General features: G+C 40.9%; 3 protein-coding genes and 1 pseudogene across 3 annotated transcripts; 1 reads left to right on the top strand and 3 right to left on the bottom strand.

The window, feature by feature from the left end:
* Positions 1–866: 866 nt before the first annotated feature.
* LOC115027671 (complement factor D-like) lies at positions 867–6,031 on the bottom strand (annotated as a pseudogene).
* Positions 6,032–10,625: 4,594 nt separating this feature from the next.
* LOC115027533 (uncharacterized protein C20orf194-like) lies at positions 10,626–18,318 on the bottom strand. Its single transcript, XM_029460907.1, is given in 25 exon segments — positions 10,626–10,731; positions 11,017–11,102; positions 11,327–11,464; positions 11,466–11,471; positions 11,597–11,700; positions 11,971–12,061; positions 12,158–12,205; positions 12,726–12,796; positions 13,049–13,160; positions 13,263–13,308; positions 13,464–13,508; positions 13,611–13,687; positions 13,774–13,858; positions 13,941–13,977; positions 14,179–14,260; positions 14,622–14,757; positions 14,853–14,908; positions 15,069–15,170; positions 15,482–15,559; positions 15,694–15,800; positions 16,006–16,102; positions 16,497–16,621; positions 16,717–16,842; positions 17,011–17,090; positions 17,973–18,318. Coding segments are annotated over 25 exon segments (2,097 nt in total). The 5' UTR covers positions 18,029–18,318.
* A 1,571-nt stretch (positions 18,319–19,889) lies between these two features.
* LOC115027670 (GTPase IMAP family member 7-like) lies at positions 19,890–21,420 on the top strand. The gene is made up of 2 exons (XM_029461150.1): positions 19,890–20,319; positions 20,708–21,420. Exons 1-2 carry the CDS (start codon positions 19,890–19,892, stop codon positions 21,418–21,420), a joined length of 1,143 nt encoding a protein of 380 aa, XP_029317010.1.
* A 717-nt stretch (positions 21,421–22,137) lies between these two features.
* LOC115027348 (complement factor D-like) lies at positions 22,138–24,334 on the bottom strand. The gene is made up of 6 exons (XM_029460625.1): positions 24,316–24,334; positions 24,074–24,150; positions 23,387–23,543; positions 22,996–23,137; positions 22,582–22,872; positions 22,138–22,482 (listed from the first exon to the last, which is right to left on the bottom strand). The coding sequence occupies exons 2-6, from the start codon at positions 24,135–24,137 to the stop codon at positions 22,303–22,305; spliced, it is 834 nt and encodes a 277-aa protein (XP_029316485.1). The 5' UTR covers positions 24,138–24,150; positions 24,316–24,334; the 3' UTR covers positions 22,138–22,302.
* Positions 24,335–24,542: the final 208 nt, after the last annotated feature.

Below are 24,542 nucleotides of genomic sequence, written 5' to 3'. Positions count from 1 at the left end.
TCTTTGCAGGAGCTGCAGGAGAGGAAGAAAGTGATTAGGGAGAGAAAGGACGGGGCTTGGGAGAGGGACCTGCTTTTATTAAGAGATGCTTGATTTTTAATGTGAGGTGAACACAATAAATGCAACAGGCCTGCAATCCTTCTCTGTATTTGTGTTAAGATGGTGTCAGCGAAGAGTTCATTCGACTCTGTGACATCAGGCATAGAAAACATTGTAAATGTAAAGCTTATATAGACGCTGTTGTAATAGTTTGAAGAAAGTTCTCTACATGAGTGCCATTATATTATACTATATGCCATTTTAGAGAATTATCTTTCTGTATATTTCTAATTATGTCATTAGTATATTCATAAAATTGAGATGTAAGCCCAACCAGCACATCAAAGGTCAATCAGATCATCAGAAATGATAATTACATTTTGCATTGTGCATGAAACCAGTGGTGGTGGTGGTGCGGGGATGTTCCAAGAAGAGTTACTCATGTTTGTGTTTGTGTAGAGCAGAGAGGGGAGGGAAGACGAAGTACAGCTGCAGATTGTATTTACTGTTGGACTTCCCATTAGTATGAGAACTTATCTGACACGAGATGTTCTTGTTGATATCTTGATTGCCTTGAACGGTTACATTCTTTAACACCATCCTTTCAGAGGCACTCAGCTGCCAACAAACTGATTCAACTGCATGGCTCAGACATCAGTATTGTGCAACTCTTATTTGTGCATGTGTATCCCTGCACGTCTCTCTTTGTCATTGTACTGCATCTGACGCTTATTGTACAAGATACCAAAATAACTCAACACGGACATCTGAATGTGATCAAATGTATTTTATTTTGATTCCTTTGTTTGTACAGCCACACTGGAGATTCAATCTGTAGAGCCATGCTTTGGTTGCACAGGAGAAAGGAACACTTCATATCCAGGTAGAATAACCTGGAAACATGGCTGCCAACACAAGCTGCTGTGATGCTCTCCGCTGTTTAACTGCTCTGCTCTAATGCTGGCAGCGGGCTGTACGGCCATGGTGCTGTCGATCCACTCTGTGTATTGGGAGATGATATGTAGATTCCAGGCTTCTTAAGTTGGCCACACTTCTTTCCTCCATTGGAAGTGATGCCCACTGCGATGCCGTTGTAGAGCAGCGGACCTCCAGAGTTCGCCCTGAGAGACAACACAAATACACCTCTTCAGTTCTTATTCATATCTGGATAATAATACAAAACATATGTAGTTCATGTCCACTAAAACTAGAACACTTACATCACAGCTGTCTTCCTTCTTGTGCGGATGATTCACAGGGGTCCGGACAATACTGTATGTGCACATATCATGTTAGCGGTGAACTTTCTGCCATAGTAGTCGCTGCGTCTGCACCGAGCCGAGCTGAACACCTCGATGACCACCTCCCTGAGCTTGTCCGGTCTGGACCCCAGGTTATTGAGGGATCCCCACCCGGCCGTGTCGACCTCTGCATCTGTGTCGGGGTTTGTGCCGCCCGCTCGCAGGAACTCCACTGCTTTAACAGCGGCAGAGATGTTGAATGGACGATCCAACTGCAAAGAATCCCACGGACAATCTTCCAAAATGGTTTCTTTCTACTTTTTCATAATCTATTTATAGATCTATCTCAAAGGCGTGTTCCACAAAACAGAACAGCAAATCAATTATTCATTTACCTTAATTAAAGCAATGTCATTATCATAATTTGACGCGCTGAAGTCCGGGTGATTGTAAAGCTCCAAGATATCAAACGTCTGCTTTGTGTCCTCGAGTTCACTCAGAGAATGGACACCCAGCACCACCTTCCTCCCATTTGCCCTGTTGTGTTGAAAAGTGTTGAAAAATATACAAAAAGGGAACAAACATTGAACTATATTGATATAACTGCGTGCAAAGAAAACTCAAAATATGATTTACATCAGCTCTCACACAGCGAACATTTAGGAGACACACATTGTGTCCTCTGGGACCTAATGAAGTGTATAATCGACGTCTGTACATTCTGCTTCTCACACAACAGTTTGTATTCATCACGTTAGGAGAAGGTGGCCTCACCCTGTTGGCAGACAGTGCACTGCAGTATGGTGTAGGCAGCTGTCTGAGGACACAGTGCCCTCTGCAGGATAGGACACACACTTGGAAAACAAAGAACAAACAACAAAGCCAAAGAATGACAAACAAGGAAGAGGAGCAAGAATTGAGCCTCAGAGCAGGAAATGTTGTTATTTTTAGACTTCGCGCTCTGATGTTTCAAAGGACTGACTTTTGCCTTATATCCTGTGGATACGTTTCTGTTTATTATACAAACCAAATGTCTTTTGTTGACAATCAACAGCATCACTCATTAGATTTAAATTCATCAATACTGCACTTTCTGTTGAATGTTTGATACTCGCTCCAGAAGGATTCAGAGAAGACGCACAGAGCCAAGTCGCCCCTGTGCCACTGCAGGTCTGTGATGTCAGGACAGTCATGGGAGGCCTGGTAAAATAAAAAGTACAAATATCAAGTTCAATCAGAAAAGAGTAATTTCATTGATATCCTTTGTCAAGAGCAAAAGAAACTGCTTCTCTAACTTACTGTTTTTAGTACCTAGCGGCTGTCTCATCAGTCAGTAGGAATGATCCTAAACAACATGCTCTTAAGATACTGAATCACAATACTTACAAACATTACTTTTTTAAATCACATGAAACATTACTTTTCAAGATGTGTCAGTAATAACAATGCTTTCACATACCAATAAGTGACCCGCTTACTGTATTCAACACCACTTTCCGTCTGTGTTATTCACTGCTTTAATGCTGAAGTCACATTTGGGTACCTGCTGCGAGAAAACACAATCAAACAATAGATTTTATTTCATGCTCCGTCGAAAGTCTCACAGAGGACTACGGTTGGAATCATCTAAATGGAATATGTCCCTGAGAGAACTGCGGTAACTGACTTTAAATTCATTGAGTCCAAAGCCCAATGGAAGGTGTTCTCGGCTACAATCCTTAGCTCTGCATAATAAACCTTTCTTAATGGGATCATGTTACAGTACAACTGAAAGATAAATGTTATAATGTCTCTTTAATTTTTCTTACCTTTGCAAGCGTGGAGCTGCAGGAGAACATTGATTCCTGACAGGACTGCTGACAACGCAGCTACTAAAATCTGTGACAAAAGTCTGAAAAAACACCAAATGCTAGAAAGTATTTTAACGATGGCCGCTCTGATAGCTTCAAGAAAATAATGTTTTAAATCACTTACAGACTTCTGTTTTCTTTTTGCTCCGTGTTGTGATTCCTCCGTGTGGATAAAGACAGGAGTGTAAATGATATACTAACGATACAACAAGGGCTTCTCCAATTACAATTTTAACCTAATCAAGCTCTTCTGACGCTTCATTTACTCCACAACAAAGAAACATTTCACACGAACACTAATTCTTTGTTTGTTAAAAATGGTGGCAGTTCATCAATAATAAATAAGCAAAGCTATACAGTAAGCCCCAAGGTACGGAGTGTGGTGGTGCGAAGAAATATGGTTTCGGAGCAGTCTAGGGTCCTTGGGAAGCCACACACTGCAGAATCTAAAGCACAGAAAAGTGTTTCTTTGAAAGACCAATCATGGCATGTTCTCACTCAGTAATCACATGTTTCCTGGCAGAAAAGATCTGTCACACGCGGCCTGAAACACCACCTGTTGTAACCAATCACTTCAACACCAGTGGCGGCTGCAGGCCAGTTTTTCTCTTTACAATTGAGCTTAAGTTGGATTTAAAACATTAATTACACATAGGAAAAATGACTTCATGCCGTTTGAAAGGCTGGAGAGTTTCCACAGTTTCTTCTACTATACTAACCAGTTTGTGCCGGTGCCAAGCTAGTATAGGGATCCTATCGTAATGCACGTCTACATTGTTAGCTGCATCGTACTGTGGCGTCTCACATGTGTCTGGCGTAGAACCGAGGCTCCTGTTTTTGCGGACTTGATGACTCTCTGAGGGAAAGTTGAACGAATACTCTCCAATCTCTAAAGATGAATGCTTCCCAAACAACACAAGGCGCTGGCTTTGGACTGAATAGAGAACACGTTTGTATTAAGCATACTATTTTGTAAAACAAGAAGATAAATATATTTCAGTATTTAGACATATTTGGAATAGAGAAAAACCTTTTAATCAGTGATGTTGCTTGAGATCAGTCCATAGAAGTAATAAGTACGGAAGCCTGAGGGTTGATGAGAAGTAAACTTTATGCAGACACAAGTAAACAAAAAGCTACCACTAAGACCAGAACGTTAACAATACAAGTCACTGCCAATGCACAGGTAGTCATGTAAAGAAGACATGATACTTTGCTCTTTCCACTCCACATGGCAGTAAACATACCTCTCCTTCCTGAGCTTCAGATAGCTCGGATGACATATGGTTCTTCCAGGTCCACTGCTGGAGAAAGCACTCCCACTGCTTTCTCCAAGTCTAACCAAGTCCTAACATGACAAACAAACCCAGACGTCCAGAACACATTTCATACTGAATGGTCATGTTCATACCTTCACACACTAAATATAACTATTGTCAGCCAGAAAATATGATGGTTGACTTAACTTTAATTCTTATACATCAACTGACCATTAATCAAAGCCTTTGATATTTTGATATTGTTATTTTAACTCTCAGAATTTCCTTCTTCCTCCCAATAGTGTCCGACAAAAAACAAACATATTATTGAACACTTTGAATAACTGAAATGATGGATTTCTGGGACAGAACATCACAAAGAAGAAGCTGAGTGGTTACCACTCTGTTGAGGAGACTATCCCGGGACCTGTGGTCGCATCTGTTGTAACCACCTGCACACAGTTCTCACTCATGTCCATCCGCTGGAAGAAGAAATGCTAAAACAATGCTGAAGCATCAATGTTCGAGCAACAAAGATTTTTTTCACAATGAAATGGTCTTTCAATTTTGCAAACCCTTCACGACCTAACAAATTTGAGTTTTGTGGTTTTTGAAGTACCTTGTTTATTTCCTGGTAAAAATCTTCCTCCACCGATGCCTTCCAGGCAACGCTTGAATCAGGGGCCCTTTTCCATCATAACTATCAACCTCTGGATGTGTCCGATACGTAGCAGTAGAGCAGGTAAATTACTTGTGTTGTTGGGTTTGATTATATATATTTACATGTAGCATACAATATCAATGCAGTCAATAGGTGAAGACATGTATCCGGCTTACTGATCTGTCATGTAGTTAGTTTTGGAAATACATTTCCATAACATATTGTGTAGTCGATGAATGTGTAGAGAAATGTGAATACATGTACCCTGGGAGCTGTAAGGCTCCGTACATATACGTCCTGCACCATCGTCACAAAACTGAAATTTTGAATTCCTCTGCTGCTTCCTCATCTCATACTGTGGGTTGGGAAATTACAGGGTAGACAAATTAGAAAAAAGGGATTGAACTCAGGAATAACAATAACAAAACATGCTACAAAGGTTCATTTTACACTTTTTTTACACATTGCAGGCACATTGGTAAAACTAGAACACACAGTGTTCATTGAGAAATAAATGTGCCGCTTTCCCTGTGCAAACCCCTGTAGACCAGGTTAACATTTAGCGGACACGTTCTATAGGCAATGCCTGAAAAAATAATAGTAATCTGTTAAGGTTTAAAATTTGGCACGCCCATGTGGATACTCATGACATGCCTTAATATCGTGATAAAGTTCTACTTCTACTTAAGCAATGCAGGAATGTAATTAACAGTAAAATATAGCCTGTAGGGGAGGAAGAGGGATTTTTAACCTCCCCTCTGGTCATGCAGTTAGAGTTTTGTCAGGTTTCCTTCCATTGGACACGTAGGGCAACATGTAACTTGTCATAGGGTTGCAGTACACAGTGAACACACTCCGCTTGATCAGCGGATTACATCTGGAGAGGCAGACAAGTAAGTGTTCAGAGAAGATTAAAACCTAAAGCCAGCGCACAAAACATTATCACAATCTATTCACACTTGACAAACTCACCTCCAGCATTTCTCAGGAAATTCTTTCAAAGGGCAAGGTCCAGATTCAGCTGATTTCTCCATATAGTCCATAGTAACAGTGAATTCTCGCCAGCTCAGGCACCCATCATTATATCTACTGCTGTCCAATCCTAAAATAACACATACAAAAAAACATTAATATTGGGCCGTTTTCATTCGTTTGTATTCACCATCTGTTCTGTAAGCAATGATTTCGTCCAGCCTTAGCAGTTGGCAGTGCATTGACCAGCCAGATAACGAATAACGGTCAAGATTGGACTTTGCGAGTAACTACCAGAGAGCACAGGATGCCATCAGGTGTGGTGGTGCCAGCCTCACCAGAGCAAGACTGAACCTTACACAGGCGGCAGCAACTGAAAATGTCACAATAAAAAGCTGTACTATAGGTTATGGCTTTTGTTAGTATTTAACATTAACGCCAGGGGATACAATGTTTGATGTTGTCATCACCTCGAACAGCTTTTGATAAAGATCAAGGTAAAGAATAACTAAACTAAACTCAGGGTCCAACTAACTAAGAGTAAAACCAGTACTTACAGTTTGATACAACAAGTGGACCTAATATGTACGTTTTTTTAAAAACAACAATTGGGCCATTAATTCAAGTAAATAGAGCTACCATTCATTATCCAAAAGGTCACTCACAATTAGAGAAAGACAAAGTAAACATCTCGTGATTGACACGTATTTTGCTCATAATAAATACATAAGATTTTTACACATATGACATTGTTTTCAGCTAATTAATACTAATTAACAAGTATGAGATTGAGACATAACGTTAAGGTTATTCCAGTAATAATTAGCGTTACAATTAATGTTCTTTGTGTTTATTTTGGGGGGGCGTACGTCTAACGTACCTTTACACTCATTAGGAATAAACGTTAATGTTAGCTTTAGGTTAAATTAAACAAATCTTGACTGATGTCCGGGGATTTTCTGAAATGGGTTGTAATGACATCGCTAGCTAGCTAATGTTAATTATTGGTATGTAGCCCATCTTAACCATCTAACGACTGCATAAGCACTATTAGCGTTCTAGACACAATTGAGACACAGCTCCTGTTTTACGTTGTCTTTCAACTACTGTTACCGGTAATTAACGTTAACGTTAAACGTTTTTCTTTATACCGTCATCGGTTTAATAATAACTTGTGGCTCGTGCTAACCGCTAAGCCATGTTAGCTTAACAGCTTCACTGAGGCGTTTTTCGTGTAAACGCAATTCGACTATTACCGTTACCTGACAGCTGGGTTAATTCCCGATAACCCGCTTCACCTCATCACTCTCCTTATCAATCCGCCATGGTTTTGCCTGTCACTTTCTCACCTGTAAACATTCGTTTAAAAACCTCACTACGTTATGTATTTTTCGGGCCAATAACTACATCTTTCTTCATCACCCTGAGAATGTCATTACAAGATAGTCATCGCAACGGAGCGTAACCATTTGATAGTTAGGGGTCGGCCAGAATATCATTACATTATCTGTGGGACATAGTGACATGTACCGCATAATTTAATTATGATATAGTAAATATTTCATAATATATTACATCATAGTGTATTGACTCAGAGTTAGGAGATTCACAAAAGGAACGTAATCGCGAATCTACCAGACGTCCCCCCCCCCCCCGTTTTCACACCGTATGTACTGCCATTGTTTTGACCATAGCTGCAGATGCAGCAGTGCGCAGGAGCACCCTGGGATGTGCATATCCCCAGTAATCCAGTTCTTGTGTTGTAGGGGTGGGGGGGGGGGAGCCTCCTTCATACTACTGTAGTCTATGTCTATTTCAATAATTATAATACATGCATTGTTATTAATGATCATTTAATGTTTGTTTTTACATACTGTCCATTCCTGACTTCATCACAGTGATAACGAGTTAGCAATTCCATAATGTGTTCAGTTTCAATGTTCATCTTATAAATAAGCCTGATGCATTTTGAAACACTGGCATATTTACAATGTACTCACATTGTGGGGACAGACATCTTTACACACAGTCACATATGGGGACTCACCACTAAGTAAATATGTTTTTTTTTTGAAAGGTGAGAGTTTTAGGCCTGACGTGGTATGGGTTATATGTTAGGCGAAGTATTCAGGGAATGAAACAGCAATGCAATCTTCTCCTTAGTGACTACAACAACTCTTTTTAGTGTGTTGTGTGTGTGTGTGGTGTGTGTGTTGTGTGTGTGTGTGGTGTGGTGTGGTGTGGTGTGTGTGTGGTGTGGTGTGGTGTGTGTGACAAAGAGAAAAACAAATGTTTTAACAGTTTTGGCCATGAACACTTAAGTAAGATTCCTTGTTTTAAAGTGCACAAGGTTATTACAGTGCAAGTACTCTGCTTGTTTTGTGAGTAAAGCATGCTTGTAAGTTCTTTAATAGAACTCAAGCATACGTGAAGATGATAAGATGCAATGGGCACTATCTGTTCATCTCCAGTTGGAATGCAAAACTCAGGTCACACATGAATGTTTTATAGCATGAAGCTTCTTCCTTTTTCCACCCTCATAATGTTTTGTTCAGATTCAGAGAATCCAGTCACTCTTGAGTTGACAAGGATCTTAAAGCAAAACCTTTTAGAGCACCTGCAAAAGACATGGTTCGCACCTAAGTAATTATTTTATTATACTATGTCGTCTTTCTTTGTAACAATTCAATCTAATTTAAAATTTGGCAAAACAAGCTACAACTTTGAAAGAAACAACTGGTTCTACACGACTATTATACTTGGTTGTGTGCACTCAAACTGATTAAGTCAGTTGAACATGTCTCATACTGTTTGTTGTTTGGCAGACGGCGTACTAACAGGAGGCAGATGATGGTGGTCATATCCACAGCGGAGGGAATGGTCCTCGTTGAAGTCTCCGCATGATAACTCAGGGGATAACACATCTCAAGTCAACGTTCATTTTCTCTGGGATCAAATTAAGTCTGTGACTTGACGGTTGGTGTCCCTGGCAGCTTGCTTTATGCAGATTAAAACAGACGTGACAGAGGAGGACCTCAGCCGGCAATAGACGGCTGCTTTAGCAGTCTGGCCCAGCATTCAATCATACATTTCTGCTGCTCATTCCAAGGTGGGCAGTATACAAGAGAGAATGAAGAATGTAGTAGATACTGCGGCACACTTTGGAGCTGAGCTTTTAAAATACCTGGTAGTTATCTCTCTGGAAGATGGAAGGTTCTGACACGATGGACGATGCCCTCTCTGGATTTGATAAACCCGTGCGATGGAAGATACTGGCCGAATCACATCTGCAGCAGCAGACAGCTGGCATGCTCACTCTAGAATGGTCGTACTTCATGCTGGCTGAAAACGGTGTACCGGTTACACGGACACCATGCCTGACTGAGCTCAGGAAAAGGAACCAGAAGACCTTCGGCCATGAAGATGCTGAAACAGAAGTCGGGAGGTCGAGAGAAGGAGGCATGCATTCAAGCAACTTGATTCAACAACCAGAGAAGAGAAGAGCCAAGAGAGTGGAGCAGCTGAAGGCGAAAACATGCATGAGCAAAGAAGAAGGAGATAGCCGAAAAGAAACGCATGAACAAAGAGAGAGCCTGGAGTAGGTGTTGACGAGCCCAGATCCATGCTGCAGCTCCAGATGAAGTGCCACTGATGGTATAGACTTTCCTTTTTTATTCCGTGTGAGTTAAGAGAAATAAATCTCTTTCCTGCACTCCAAACATTTACATCTGTGATTTTCAAGATCAACTTTATTTAATCTGGGACATTTAAAAAAAGATTTGAAGAATTGTCTCTTTCAGATATTCTTCTCAACATGAAATACATCTTTTGGCTCATGCAGACTTTTCTCCCCTAGAGGTTGATGCAGTCACACATTGTGGACTGCATTACTCATCATCCTCAGTACAGTATCTAATATTAGTTTACCAGTCAGGGGTATTCTTATTTCTTTTGACCTTTATCAAAACATTAATGTTCTAACTACTGTGTGAAGAATGCTCCCTTAAGCTATAGTCCTTTTTCTTTTTGGATTTAAGATGTCTCCACGGAGAAGATGTCGGTCATGCTGTTGGGTCTTTTCCTGGGCATGCGTGAAGTCCCTCTGCTCTAAATTAATTTCTAAGAAGTCAGGTATCGATACTCAATCTGATGAGTCGAGCAAGAACCCCCATCAGCCACCTTGTTTTGTGTAGAGACAGGAGGTGTTTTGCAGGCGAGGCAGCTCCTCCGTGGTGGACACCCCCGCAGAGCTGTGGGACGAGGAGGACTTCATCTCTGCTGGAACGCAGCGCTTAGAAATTACACTTGATAATGCAACACTGTGCAAAAGAGAGCGAAACATGTTTATAAGCAGGTTAAGGTTTGTTTATTTTGGGTGCAAATGCTTAAACCAGAAGACCAAGAAGCTGAGGTATCTTTGTCTTTGTTTCAGCTGTAATGTGTGTGCAGTGGTTATTGTGGGCCAGATAATGAAGCTTCACTGTTTTATATACTTTTAAATGCTTTATTATGGGAAGACATGATTACCTAATACCTCGCATCAGGTTTTATTACTCGTTTGGTGCAACTGTGAAGCACTCCACTAAGTGACGGCAGTGTGCACTCACATGTCCTGCTCTGGCAGCTGGGAGTATGAGGTCTTCAGGCTGCCTCTGCGTTTGGCCACCGGTGGCTCCTGACTGTCGTGCAGCTTCTGCAGTCTGCTGTGCCTGAGAGAAAAGAGTCATTGCAGTTTGTTGTGAGTCCATGGACACGGTTCACCTTAAATAGCATCTAAAAGACTTGTGACATGACGAGAGAGGAACATACAAACGGTATTGTTGAGTCTGAATTCATCAAAACACTTCTACATATGAGGATTGATTTGTTTTTAATTGATTAATTAAGAAGGCATTTTCAAGGGGGAAAATAATGACCTTCCATTCTCCAAGGAATGTGTAATGTAGCATACAGACAACTAATGTTAAACTGTAAAGGGGAGCACGTTCTCTTACATGTTTCTCTGGTTCCAGGTCAGGTGCTTTTGGTCCACCATTTGCAGAGTGAGTCCAGATTCAGAGTTCTTCCACACTGACAAAACCTGAAAGCAAGAGAGATAAAGTTCGTACAACTAGAGCTCTTAAATGAGTAGAAGAAGAAGAAGAAGAAGTACGCTACACACCTTTTTACAGTAATGGCTCATCAATGAACCAACACAAAACCAAATCCCATCTTATATTTCATAAATACTTGACAACATATCTCTTATGATGGTGCTGTATTAACTACGTTCACCACTGGTGATGTGATGCTTAAAGGTCTAACCTTGGAATAGAAGGCCCTGTGGCTCTTAGACCTGGGCTGAAGAGCAAACACCAGACAACAGTCAGCACTGTGGAGAGGGAAGGGAAGGTGGGGGAGCAGGCTGCTCTTATACTCCACCAGGAGAGACGCCACAGCACTGGGAGTCCTGGTAATAAGATACACACATGCATATGGACTCATATTATAAGTCTTTTAAATCATTAATGTACTAGGTAGCAACACAATAGAGTGTGTGTAAAAGTATAAATGTGATATAACTGTGATTATTACCGGATCATAGAACTTGATGGTGCTGATGTGATCCTTGGAGAGGGTAATGCTTCCATACTGAGAATGGATAAACAGCAGTCCCTCAGAGAAGAAAATGATTTTCCCTGAGATAAAATGTGAAGAAATGTCAAAAATCATGTCACAACTCTTTGTCACATAACGTACGCCGTTGGCCAGAACATATGAAAACACATCCTGTCACATTTAAACAGAAATGAAACTGTGAATCAATACAATAGTCTTATTCACATGGCAGTGGAAAGTTGACTTTTAGATTTCTAACTGGACCTGAAATGAATTGTCAGAGTCAAAGATTGCACAGCAGCATTGTTAGAAAGTGGTGTGTGAATAGAAAGGTTAATGGAGAGCGTCACCTTCTTCAGGTGTAGAGAGCTGGCCGCTGGAGAACACATACGCAGCATCTGCTACAGTCAGAGCCGTTCCCAAACAAGTGCCTTCCTCTTTCTGTTCAAGACACATGATGAGGTCACACACACACCGCACACACGCACACACACGTATTCATACACTGCAGTGGATGCATTACGCTTCTGAACTTACCTTAGCAAGATGTTGGGCTTGTTCAGATTGCTTTACGTCAGATTCCATCTAAAACAAAATTCTGTTTATCACATTAATCTGAAATCTGGGTTCCTAAACATAACTACACAACAACACAACACAACAGTTACACCAGACTACTCACTAAATGACATCATAGATGATAATATGTCATATGATAATAGATGGCATGTCAGTGTATTGTAGCCTGCATAATAAGATTATTAATTAAAATGTTAATATTGACTCATGCATTAAATTCTTAGTGCAAATGAAGAGAAATGACAACACACATGACCAGTTCAGTATAATTCATTGGAGGTAAAGGATTACTCTCTGATTCCGCTCTGACCCATAAGCTGTGGTGCAGATACGGCACGACACACGACGTGCCTTCACTTCAGCTACATCATTTGGTTAATAAGCTCACCAGCTGATTTGAAAACACACATATTTTTCCATACTCTCTTTCCTTTTTTCAATATTTATCAAGACTTGGAAATGACTCAAATCAAATGCCGTACTTTTCCATACTGCGTAGGAACTACATTTTCAGACACACACATACCAGCCAGCAGGCATATCGAGGAACGGTTGTAGTCAGGATGGTGTAGCAGCTGTCTGAGGACACAGTGCCATCTGCAGGAGAGGACACACACTTGTAAAACAAGAAGAACAAACAACAAAGCCAAAGAATGACAAACAAGGAAGAGGAAGCAAGAATATGAGCCTCAGAGCAGGAAATGGGTTATTTTTAGACTCGCGCTCTGATGTTTCAAAATGACTTTTGCCTTTATCCTGTGGATACGTTCTGTTTATTATACAAACCAAATGTCCTTTGTTGAATCAATCAGCAATCACTCATTAGATTTAATATCATCAATACTGCACCTTTCTGTTGAATGTTGATACTTGACTCCAAGAAGGATTCAGAGAAGACCACAGAGCCAAGGTCGCCCCTGTGCCACTGCAGGTCTGTGATGTCATGGACAGTCATGGAGGCCTTGGTAAAATAAAAAGTACAATCATTCAAGTTCAATCAGAAAAGAGTAATTTCATTGATATCCTTTGGTCAAGCAAAAAGAAACGTGCTTCTCTAACTTACTGTTTTTAGTACATAGCGGCTGTCTTCATCAGTCAGAGGAATGATCCTAAAAACAAAACAGGCTCTTAAGATCTGAAATCACATACTTACAAAACATATACTTTTTTAAATCACATGAAAGATTACATTTTCAAGATGTGTCAGTAAATAACAATGCTTGCACATGACCAATAAGGACCCGTTACTGTATATAACACTCACTTTCCTTGGTTATTCACTGCTTTAATGCTGAAGTCACATTTGGACCTGATGAGAGAAAACACAGGATCAAACAATAGATTATATTTCATGCTCGTCTGAAAGTCTCACAGAGGACGACGGTGAGAATCATCTAAATGGAATATGTACCTGAGAGAACTGCGGTACTGACTTAAATTCATTGAGTCCAAAGCCAATAGGAAGGTGTTCTCTGCTACATCCTTAGCCTGCAATAATAAACCTTTCTTAATGGGAATCATGTTACAGTACAAACTGAAAGATAAATGTTATAATGTGCTCTTTATTTTCTTACCTTGGCAGCGCTGGAGCTGCAGGAGAAGCATTTGATTCCTGACAGGACTGCTTGAACAGCAGCTAAATAAATCTGTGACAAAAGTCTGAAAAAACACCAAATGTTAGAAAGTATTTAACGATGGCCGCCTGATAGCTTACAAGAAAATAATGTTTTAAATCACTTACAAGACTTCTGTTTTCTTTTGCTCCGTGTTGTGATTTCCTGTGGATAAATGACAGAGAGTGTAAATGATATACTAACGATACAAACAAGGGCTTCTCATATCACATTTAACCTAAGCAAGCCCTTTCTGGACGCTTCATTTACTCCACACAAAGAAACATTTCACACGAGCAACTAATTCTTTTAAAAATGTGCAGTTGATCAATAATAAATAAGCAAAGCTATACAGTAAAGCCTCACCAAGGTACGGAGTGTGGGTGGTGCCGAAGAAATAGGTTCGAGAGCAGGCTAGGGGTCCTTTGGGAGCCACACACTGCAGAATCTAAAGCACAGAAAAGTGTTTCTTTTGAAAGACACAATCATGGCATGTTCTCACTCAGTAATCACATGTTTCCTGGCAAGAAAAGATCTGTCAACACGGCTCTGAAACACCACCTGTTGTACCAAATCACTTCACCAGGTGGCGCTGCAGGCCAGTTTTCCTCTTTACATTGAGCATTAATGTGATTTATAAAACATTAATTACACATAATGGAAAAATGACTTCAATGCTGTTTGAAAGGCTGGAGAGTTTCCACAGTTCTTCTATTACACTAACCAGTTTGGCAGGTGCCAAGCTATTAATAGGGATCCTATCGTAATGCACGTCTACAGTGTTAGCTGCATCGTACTGTGCGTCTCACCATGTGTCTGGCTGTAGAACCCGGAGGTCCTGTGTTGCGGACTTGATGACTCTCTGAGGGAAAGTTGAACGAATAACTCTCCAAATCGTCTAAAGATGAATGCTTCCCAAACAACACAAAGGGCTGCTGGCTTTTACTGAAATAGAGAAACGTTTGATTAAGCAATACTATTTTTAAAACAAGAAGATAAATATGATTTCAGTATTTAGACATATTTGAATAAGAAAAAACCTTTTATCAGTGATGTTGCTTGAGATCAGTCCATGAGAGTAATAAGTACGGAAAGCCTGAGGGTTGATGAGAATAAACTTTATGCAGACACAAGTAAACACAGCTGACCACTAAGACCAGACGTTGAACAATACAAAGTTCACTGCCAATGCACAGGTAGTCATTTAAGAAGACATGATACTTTGCTCTTTCCACTCCACATGACAGTAAACATACCTCTCCTGCCTGAGCTTCAGATAGCTCCAGGATGGACAGATGGTTCTCCAGGTCCATGCTGGAGAAAAAGCCACTCCACTGCTTCTCAAAGCTAACCAAGTCCTAACATGCAACAAACAAACCCAGACGTCAGAACACATTTCATACTGAATGGTCATGTTCATACCTTCACAAACTAAATATAACTATTGGTCAGCCAGAAAATATGAATGTGACTTAACTGTTAATTCATTATACATCAACTGACTCATTAATCAGAAAGCCTTTGAATATTTTAGATATTGTTACTTTTAACTCTCAGAATTTCCTTCCACCAAATAGTGTCGACAAAAAACAAACATATTATTGAACATTTTGAATAACTGAAATGTATTTCTGGACAAGAACATGCAAAAGAAGAAGCTGAGTGTTACCTCTGTGAGGAGACTATCCAGGGACACTGGGTCGAGTCTGTTGTAAACCTGCCACAGGTTCTCACTCATGTCCATCAGCTGGAAGAGAAGAAATGCATAAACAAGCTGAAGCACAATGTCGAGCAACAAAGATTTTTTCATGAAATGTCTTTCAATTTTGCAACCCTTCAGAGCCTAACAAATATTTGAGGTTTTTGGTTGTTTGAAGGTACCTTGTATTTCATGGTAAAAAAGCTTCCTCCACCGATGCCTTCCAGGGCAAACGCTTGAATCAGGGGCCACTTTTCCATCATAAACATATCAAACCTCTGGATGTGTCCTATAAGTAGCAGTAGAGCAGGTACAATTACTGTGTTGTTGGGTTGATTATATATATATTTACATGTACATACAAGTACATGCAGTCAAGTAGGTGAATACATTGTATTCCGGCTTACTGAGCTGTCATGTAGTTAGTTTGTAAATACATTTCCATAACATATGTGTAGTCGATGAATGTGTAGATGAAATGTGATGACATGTACCCTGGGAGCTGTAAGGGACTCCGATACGATAACAGTCCTGCACCATCGTCACAAAACTGGAAATTTTGAATTCCTCTGCTGCTTCCTCATCTTCATACTGTGGTTGGGAAATTACAGGGTAGACAACTTAGAAAAGGATTGAATCTCAGGAATAACAATTACAAACACTGCTACAAAGGGTCATATTTACAATTTTTACACATTGCAGGCACATTGGTAAAAACTAGAACACACAGTGTCATTGATGAAAGTAAATGTGCCGCTTTCCCTGTGCAACCCCTGTAGACAAGGTGTAACATTTAAGCGGACACGTCTAATAGGCAAGTGCCTGAAAAAAATAATAGTAATCTGTTAAGGTTAAAATTGCAGCCATGTGGATACATCGACATGCCTTAATATTCTTGATAAAGTTCCTACTCCTAACTTAAGCATGCAGGAACTGTAATTAACAGAAAATATAGGCCTGTAGGGGAGGAAGAGGGCTTTTTAACCTCCGCCTCTGTCATGCAGTAGAGTTGCAGGTTCCTCCAGTGGGACACGTAGGGCAACAGGTAACTGTAGTTCATAGGGTTGCAGTACAGATGAACACACTCCGCCTTGATCAGCAGGATTACATCTGGAGAGCAGACAAGTAATGTGTCAGAGAAGATTAAAAACTAAAGCAGGCACCAAAACATGATCACAAATCTAGTTAACACTTGACAAACTCACCATCCAGCATTTCCTCAGGAAATTCTTCAAGGGCAAGGTCCAGATTCAGCTGATTTCTTCCATATAGTCCATAGAACAGGAATTTTGCCAGCTCAGTGCACCCATCATTATATCTGCTGTCAATTCCTAAAATACACATACAAAAACATTAATATTGGCCGTTTTCATTCAGTTGTATTCACCATCTGTTCTGTAATAGCATGATTTCGTCCAGCCTTAGCAGTTGGCAGTGCAGTGAACCAGGCCAGATAACGAAATAAAGGTCAAAGATTGGACGTTTGCGAGTTAACATACCAAGAGAGCACAGGATGCCATCAGGTGTGGTGGTGCCAGCCTCACAGAGCAGAGACTGAACCTGACACAGGCGGCAGCAACTGAAAAATGTCACAATAAAAAGAATGTATATAGTTATGGCTTTGTTAGTATTTAACATTAACGTCAGGGAGATAAAATGTTGATGTTTCACCTCGGAAACAGCATTTTGATAAAGATCAAGGTAAAGAAAAACTAAACTAAACTCAGGGTCCAACTAACTAAGAGTAAAACCAGTACTTACAGTTTGATAACAACAAGTTGGACCTAATATTACGTTTTTAAAAACAAACAATTGCATTAATTCAAGTATAATAGCTACATTCATTATCCAAAAGTCACTCACAATTAAGAGAAAGACTAAAGTTAAACATCTCGTGATTGACACGTATTTTGCTCATAATAAATACATAAGATTTTACACATATGACATTGTTTCAGCTAAATTAATACTGAATTAAGCTAGTAATGAGATGAGACATAACGTTAAGGTTATGTCAGTAATAATTAGCGTTACAATTTAAATGTGTATTTGTTTATTTTGGGGGGCGCTAACGTTACTTTACACTCAATTAGGAATAAACGTTAATGTTAGCTTTAGGTTAATTAAACAATACTTGACTGATGTCCGGGGGATTTCTAGAAATGGGTGTAATGACATCGCTAGCTAGCTAATGTTAAATTATTGATATGTAGCCCATCTTAACCAGCTAACGACTGCATAAGCAACTATTAGCTGGCTAGACACAATTGAGACACAGCTACTGTTTACGTTGTCTTTAACGTTGCTGTTACCGGTGTAATTAACGTTAACGTTAAAACGTTTTCTTTATACGTCATCGGTTTAATAAATAACGGTTGGTGGCTCGTGCTAACGCTAGCCATGTTAGCTTAACAGCTTCACTGAGGCGTTTTCTGTAAACGCAATTCGATATTAACGTTACCTGACAGCTGGGTTAATTCCCGATAACTTCCCGTTCACTCTCCTTATACCGGCCATGGTATTTGCTGTCACGTTTCACACAATTTACGTTTAAAACCGAACTACGTTATGTATTTTCGGGCCAAATAACTACATCTTCTTCATCACCCTGGAGAATGTCATTACAAGATAGCATAGCAACGGAGCGAACCATTTGATATTTAGGGGCGTCCAGAATATCATTACATTATCTGTGGGAAATAGTGACAATGTACAGCATAATTTATTATGATATTATAAATATTTCATATATATTACATCATAGTTGTATTGACAGAGTTAGGAGATTAACAAAAAGGAACGTATCCGAATCTACCAGACGTCCCCCCCCCCCGTTTTACACCGTAGTACTGCCTTGTTTTGACAGCTGCAGGCAGCAGTGCGCAGGAGCACACTGGGATGGTGCAATCCCGCAGTAATCTCAGTTCTTGTGTATGTAGGGGTGGGGGGGGGGACTCCTTCATATACTGTAGCTATGTCTATGTCAATATTATAATACATGCATTTGTTATTAATGATCATTTGATGTTTGTTTTTACATACTGTCCATTCCTGACTTCATCATCAGTGATAACGAGTTAGCAAATTCCCATAATGGTTCAGTTTCAAATGTTCATCTTAATAAATAAGCCTATGCATTTTGAAACACTGGCATATTTACAATGTACTCACATTGTGGGGACAGACATCTTTACACAGTCACATTATGGGGACTCACCACTAAAGTAAATATGTTTTTTTGAAAGGTGAGAGTTAGGCCTGACGTGGTTATGGTTTATGTTAGCGTAAGTATTCAGGGAATGAAACAAGCAATGCAATCTTCTCCTTAGTGACTACAACAACTCTTTGTGAGTGTGTGTGTGTGTGTGTGTGTGTGTGTGTGTGTGTGTGTGTGTGTGTGTGTGTGTGTGTGTGTGTGTGTGTGTGTGTGTGTGTGTGACAAAGAGAAAAACAAATGTTTTACAGTTTGGCATGAACACTTAGTAAAGATTCTTGTTTTAAAGTGCACAAAGGTATTAGCAAGAAGTACTGCTTGTTATTTGTGAGTAAAGCAATGCTTGTAAGTTCTTTAATAGAACTCAAGCATGACGTGAAAGATGATAGAGATGCAATGGGCACGTATCTTGTTCATTCCAGGTTGGAATGCAAAACTGCAGGTCACACATGAAATGTTTTAAGCAGGAAGCTTCTTCTTTTCCACCCTCATAATGTTTGTTTCAGAGTCAGAGAATCCAGTCCTCTTGAGCTGACAAGGATCTTAAAGCAAACCTGTTAGAGCACCTGCAAAAGACATGTCGCACCGTAAGTAATTATTTTATACTATGTCTGTCTTCTTTTACATTCAATGCTAATTTAATTTGCAAAACAAGCTACTTTGAAAGAAACAAACATGGTTCTACAGACTATTACTTGGTGTGTGCACTCAAAATGATTACAAGTCATTGACATGTCATTACTGTGTTGTTTGGCAGACGGCGTAGCTAACATGAGGCAGATGATGGTGGTCATATCCACAGCGGAGGGATGGTCCTCGTTGAAGTCTCTGCAGCAGGATAACTCAGGGGATACACATCTCAAGTTAACGTTCAGTTCTCTGGGATCAAATGAAGTCTGTGACTTGACGGTGGATGGTCACCTGGTCAGCTTGCTTTATGCAGATTTAAAACAAGACGTGACAGAGGAGGACATCAGCCAGGCAATAGACGGCTGCTTTAAGTCTTGCACAGATGGAATCAGTACATTTCTGCTGCTCATCCAAGGTGGGCAGTATACAAAGAGAGAAAGAAGAATGGTAGAGATACTGCAGGCACACTTTGGAGCTGAAGCTTTAAAATACCTGGTAGTTATCTCTCTGGAAGATGGAAAGGTTGCTGACACGATGGACGATGCCCTCCTGGAGTTGATAAACACGTGCGATGGAAGATACTGCCGAATCACATCTGCAGCAGCAGACGAGCTGCATGCTCTACTCGAGATGGTCGACTTCATGCTGGCTGAAAACGGTGTGACCGGTTACACGGACACCATGCTGACTGAAGCTCAGGAAAGGAACACAGAAGACTCGGCCATGAAGATGCTGAAACAGAAGGTGCGGGAGGTCGAGGAGAAGGAGCAGGCATTCAAGCAACTGATTCAACAACAAGAGCAGAGAAGAGCCAAAGAGATGGAGGAGCTGAAGGCGAAACATGCAGAGCAAAGAAAGAAGGAGACAGCCGAAAAGAAACAGCATGAGACAAAGAGAGAGAGCCTGGAGGAGGCTGTGACGAGCCACAGAGCCATGCTGCAGCTCCAGATGAGTGCCACTGATGGTAAGACTTCTTTTTTATTCCGTGTGAGTTAAGAGAAATAAATCTCTTTCCTGCACTCCAAACATTTACATCTGTGATTTTCAAGATCAACTTTTATTTAATCTGGGACATTTAAAAAAAAGATTTGAAGAATTGTCCTCTTTCAGATATTCTTCTCAACATGAAGTACATCTTTGCTCATGCAGGAACTTCTCCCACTAGAGGGTGATGCAGTCACACATTGTGGACATGCATTACTCATCATCCTCAGTACAGTATCTAATATTTAGTTTTACAAGTCAGTGGGTATTCTTATTTCTTTTGACCTTTTATCAAAACATTAAATGTTCTAATCTGTGTGAAGAAATGCTCCCTTAAAGCTATATTCCTTTTCTTTTTTGGATTTAAGATGTTCACACGGAGAAGATGTCGGTCATGCTGTTGGGTCTTTCTGGCAGCGGGAAGTCCTCTGCTCTAAATCTAATTCTAGAGAGAGCAGGTAATCGATACTCAACTGATGAGTCGAGTCAAGAACCCCCTCAGCCCACCTTGTTTTGTGAGAGAAAGGAGGTGTTTGCAGCAGGGAGGCAGCTCCTCCTGGTGGACACCCCCGAGCTGTGGGACGAGGAGGGGGCGGAACATCTGGAGCTGGTCAAGGACTCCTTGGCTTTGTCCTTACCTGGACCCCACGTCTTCTTGCTGGTGCTCCAACTGGGGCGCTTCATCCAGGGCGAGTGCGAGATGCTTGTGCATCTGCAGAAGATCTTTGGACGGAACTTTGCAGAGCACGCCATGGTCCTCTTCGTTCGCTTCGATGGCAACCAGCACAGGCCTCAGAGGATCAACGACTACGTGGCCGGAGCCCATGCAACCCTCCAGGACCTCATCCGGAAGTGTGGGAGCCGTTATCATGAGCTGAATGTCACAAAGTCCCAGAATGCTCTGAGCTATCCTCAGGTTAAAGACCTGCTCTCAGGGATCAACAAACTGGTAGCTTCACACGGAGGACGCTCCTACTCGGTGAAGAGGTTTTCTTTGCAGGAGCTGCAGGAGAGGAAGAAAGTGATTAGGAAGAGAAAGGACGGGGCTTTGGAGAGGGACTGCTTATTAAGAGATGCTTGATTTTTAATGTGAAGGTGAACACAATAAATGCAACAGGCCTGCAATCCTTCTCTGTATTTGTGTTAAGATGGTGTCAGCGAAGAGTTCATTCGACTCTGTGACATCAGGCATAGAAAACATTGTAAATGTAAAGCTTATATAGACGCTGTTGTAATAGTTTGAAGAAAGTTCTCTACATGAGTGCCATTATATTATACTATATGCCATTTTAGAGAATTATCTTTCTGTATATTTCTAATTATGTCATTAGTATATTCATAAATTGAGATGTAAGCCCAACCAGCACATCAAAGGTCAATCAGATCATCAGAAATGATAATTACATTTTGCATTGTGCATGAAACCAGTGGTGGTGGTGGTGCGGGGATGTTCCAAGAAGAGTTACTCATGTTTGTGTTTGTGTAGAGCAGAGAGGGGAGGAAAGACGAAGTACAGCTGCAGATTGTATTTACTGTTGGACTTCCCCATTAGTATGAGAACTTATCTGACACGAGATGTTCTTGTTGATATCTTGATTGCCTTGAACGGTTACATTCTTTAACACCATCCTTCAGAGGCACTCAGCTGCCAACAAACTGATTCAACTGCATGGCTCAGACATCAGTATTGTGCAACTCTTATTTGTGCATGTGTATCCCTGCACGTCTCTCTTTGTCATTGTACTGCATCTGACGCTTATTGTACAAGATACCAAATAACTCAACACGGACATCTGAATGTGATCAAATGTATTTTATTGATTCCTTTGTTTGTACAGCCACACTGGAGATCAATCTGTAGAGCCATGCTTTGGTTGCACAGGAGAAAGGAACACTTCATATCCAGGTAGAATAACCTGGAAACATGGCTGCCAACACAAGCTGCTGTGATGCTCTCCGCTGTTTAACTGCTCTGCTCTAATGCTGCAGCGGGCTGTACGGCCATGGTGCTGTCGATCCACTCTGTGTATTGGGAGATGATAGTGTAGATTCCAGGCTTCTTAAGTTGGCCACACTTCTTTCCTCCATTGGAAGTGATGCCCACTGCGATGCCGTTGTAGAGCAGCGGACCTCCAGAGTCGCCCTGAGAGACAACACAAATACACCTCTTCAGTTCTTATTCATATCTGGATAATAATACAAAACATATGTAGTTCATGTCCACTAAAACTAGAACACTTACATCACAGCTGTCTTCCTTCTTGTGCGGATGATCACAGGGGTCCGGACATACTTTATGTGCACATATCATGTTAGCGGTGAACTTTCTGCCATAGTAGTCGCTGCGTCTGCACCGAGCCGAGCTGAACACCTCGATGACCACCTCCCTGAGCTTGTCCGGTCTGGACCCCAGGTTATTGAGGGATCCCCACCCGGCCGTGTCGACCTCTGCATCTGTGTCGGGGTTTGTGCCGCCCGCTCGCAGGAACTCCACTGCTTTAACAGCGGCAGAGATGTTGAATGGACGATCCAACTGCAAAGAATCCCACGGACAATCTTCCAAAATGGTTTCTTTCTACTTTTTCATAATCTATTTATAGATCTATCTCAAAGGCGTGTTCCACAAAACAGAACAGCAAATCAATTATTCATTTACCTTAATTAAAGCAATGTCATTATCATAATTTGACGCGCTGAAGTCCGGGTGATTGTAAAGCTCCAAGATATCAAACGTCTGCTTTGTGTCCTCGAGTTCACTCAGAGAATGGACACCCAGCACCACCTTCCTCCCATTTGCCCTGTGAAAAGAGCACAATAATATTATAGTGTTGAAAAATATACAAAAAGGGAACAAACATTGAACTATATTGATATAACTGCGTGCAAAGAAAACTCAAAATATGATTTACATCAGCTCTCACACAGCGAACATTTAGGAGACACACATTGTGTCCTCTGGGACCTAATGAAGTGTATAATCGACGTCTGTACATTCTGCTTCTCACACAACAGTTTGTATTCATCACGTTAGGAGAAGGTGGCCTCACCCTGTTGGCAGACAGTGCACTGCAGTCATCACCCACTGATCTGCAATCACAAACCCTCCACACTCATGTTTCATATTCTCTCCTTCAGGCACCTGGATGGAGGCCATGTAGGGTCGAGAGTGAGCCACCGCCTCTCTGCCGCCAATTATGCCTTCGCCTGAAATAACCGAAACACAACCAGGAACAAAAAGTTCAAAATAAACGATTTTTACACGTTTGGTTGTATACAGTAACTGACACACTAAGAGTATCGTGTATTAGAGCATAGGTCTTCAACAGGAGGTACTGTAGGGGGGGGGGGGGTCGCAAAATTGTTTGTTGATAGAGGAAAAAAAACAACTTTATTTTTATTTTTTATAAAACAAATATATATATTTTTTTAAATAAAAGTTTGCACATTCACATCCTTCCCCCCCCCCCGTCGTTCATACAGTACCCCCCCCCCCCCACTCGCACAGAACTCCGACAGCACCCCCCCCCCTTCGTTTAAAGCAGGGGATCCCTGCTCCATACATCAATCATAAATAAGAAAGTGACATTTTTAGAATAGTACCATAAAAATACATTAGTAACACAACGCTGCAGTGAAAATGATACATTTCAAATATAAAGCGTTGCACATGAATTACTACGAAGCCACATCCAAACAGATGAATCGTTAGCTATTAAAGAAATAATCCAACTCACTGTGTGAAATGAAGGCGAAAACAAAAAGGGCAGCAGCCACAAGAAGGTCTTTCTCTGACATCATGATGTCGCTCTGACTGAAACAGAAGCACAAAGTGTGTTTTAAAGGCTTCCACCAGAAAGACAGGAAACATAAATCAAGTAGATATGGTGCAAGACACAAGTGGGAGATAATCCTGCTGCTTCCTGTGTCCTGGGATGAAAAACAACATCTTTTACTTTCACAGACAACATTCTCTCACTTCTGCTTCACCTCCGGCTGCAGCTTAGAGCACACACACACTTCTTTACTGCAGACAGCTGTTTTATTTCTTGACTCAAACAAAACACAAAGTTTCATTTTCTTTTGTGATTTAATGACATTTCAAGTTACGCAATGCTGAGGACCCCCTCGACCTTGTGTCCTTGAACACAACACTCACAGGAAGAGGACATAATTGTCTATGTTGCAATTTTATCATGTTGTTTT

The sequence above is a fragment of the Cottoperca gobio genome, chromosome 22 (assembly GCF_900634415.1).
Source record: "Cottoperca gobio chromosome 22, fCotGob3.1, whole genome shotgun sequence".
Taxonomy (NCBI): domain Eukaryota; kingdom Metazoa; phylum Chordata; class Actinopteri; order Perciformes; family Bovichtidae; genus Cottoperca; species Cottoperca gobio.
This window is presented reverse-complemented; position numbering and strand designations above follow the sequence as displayed.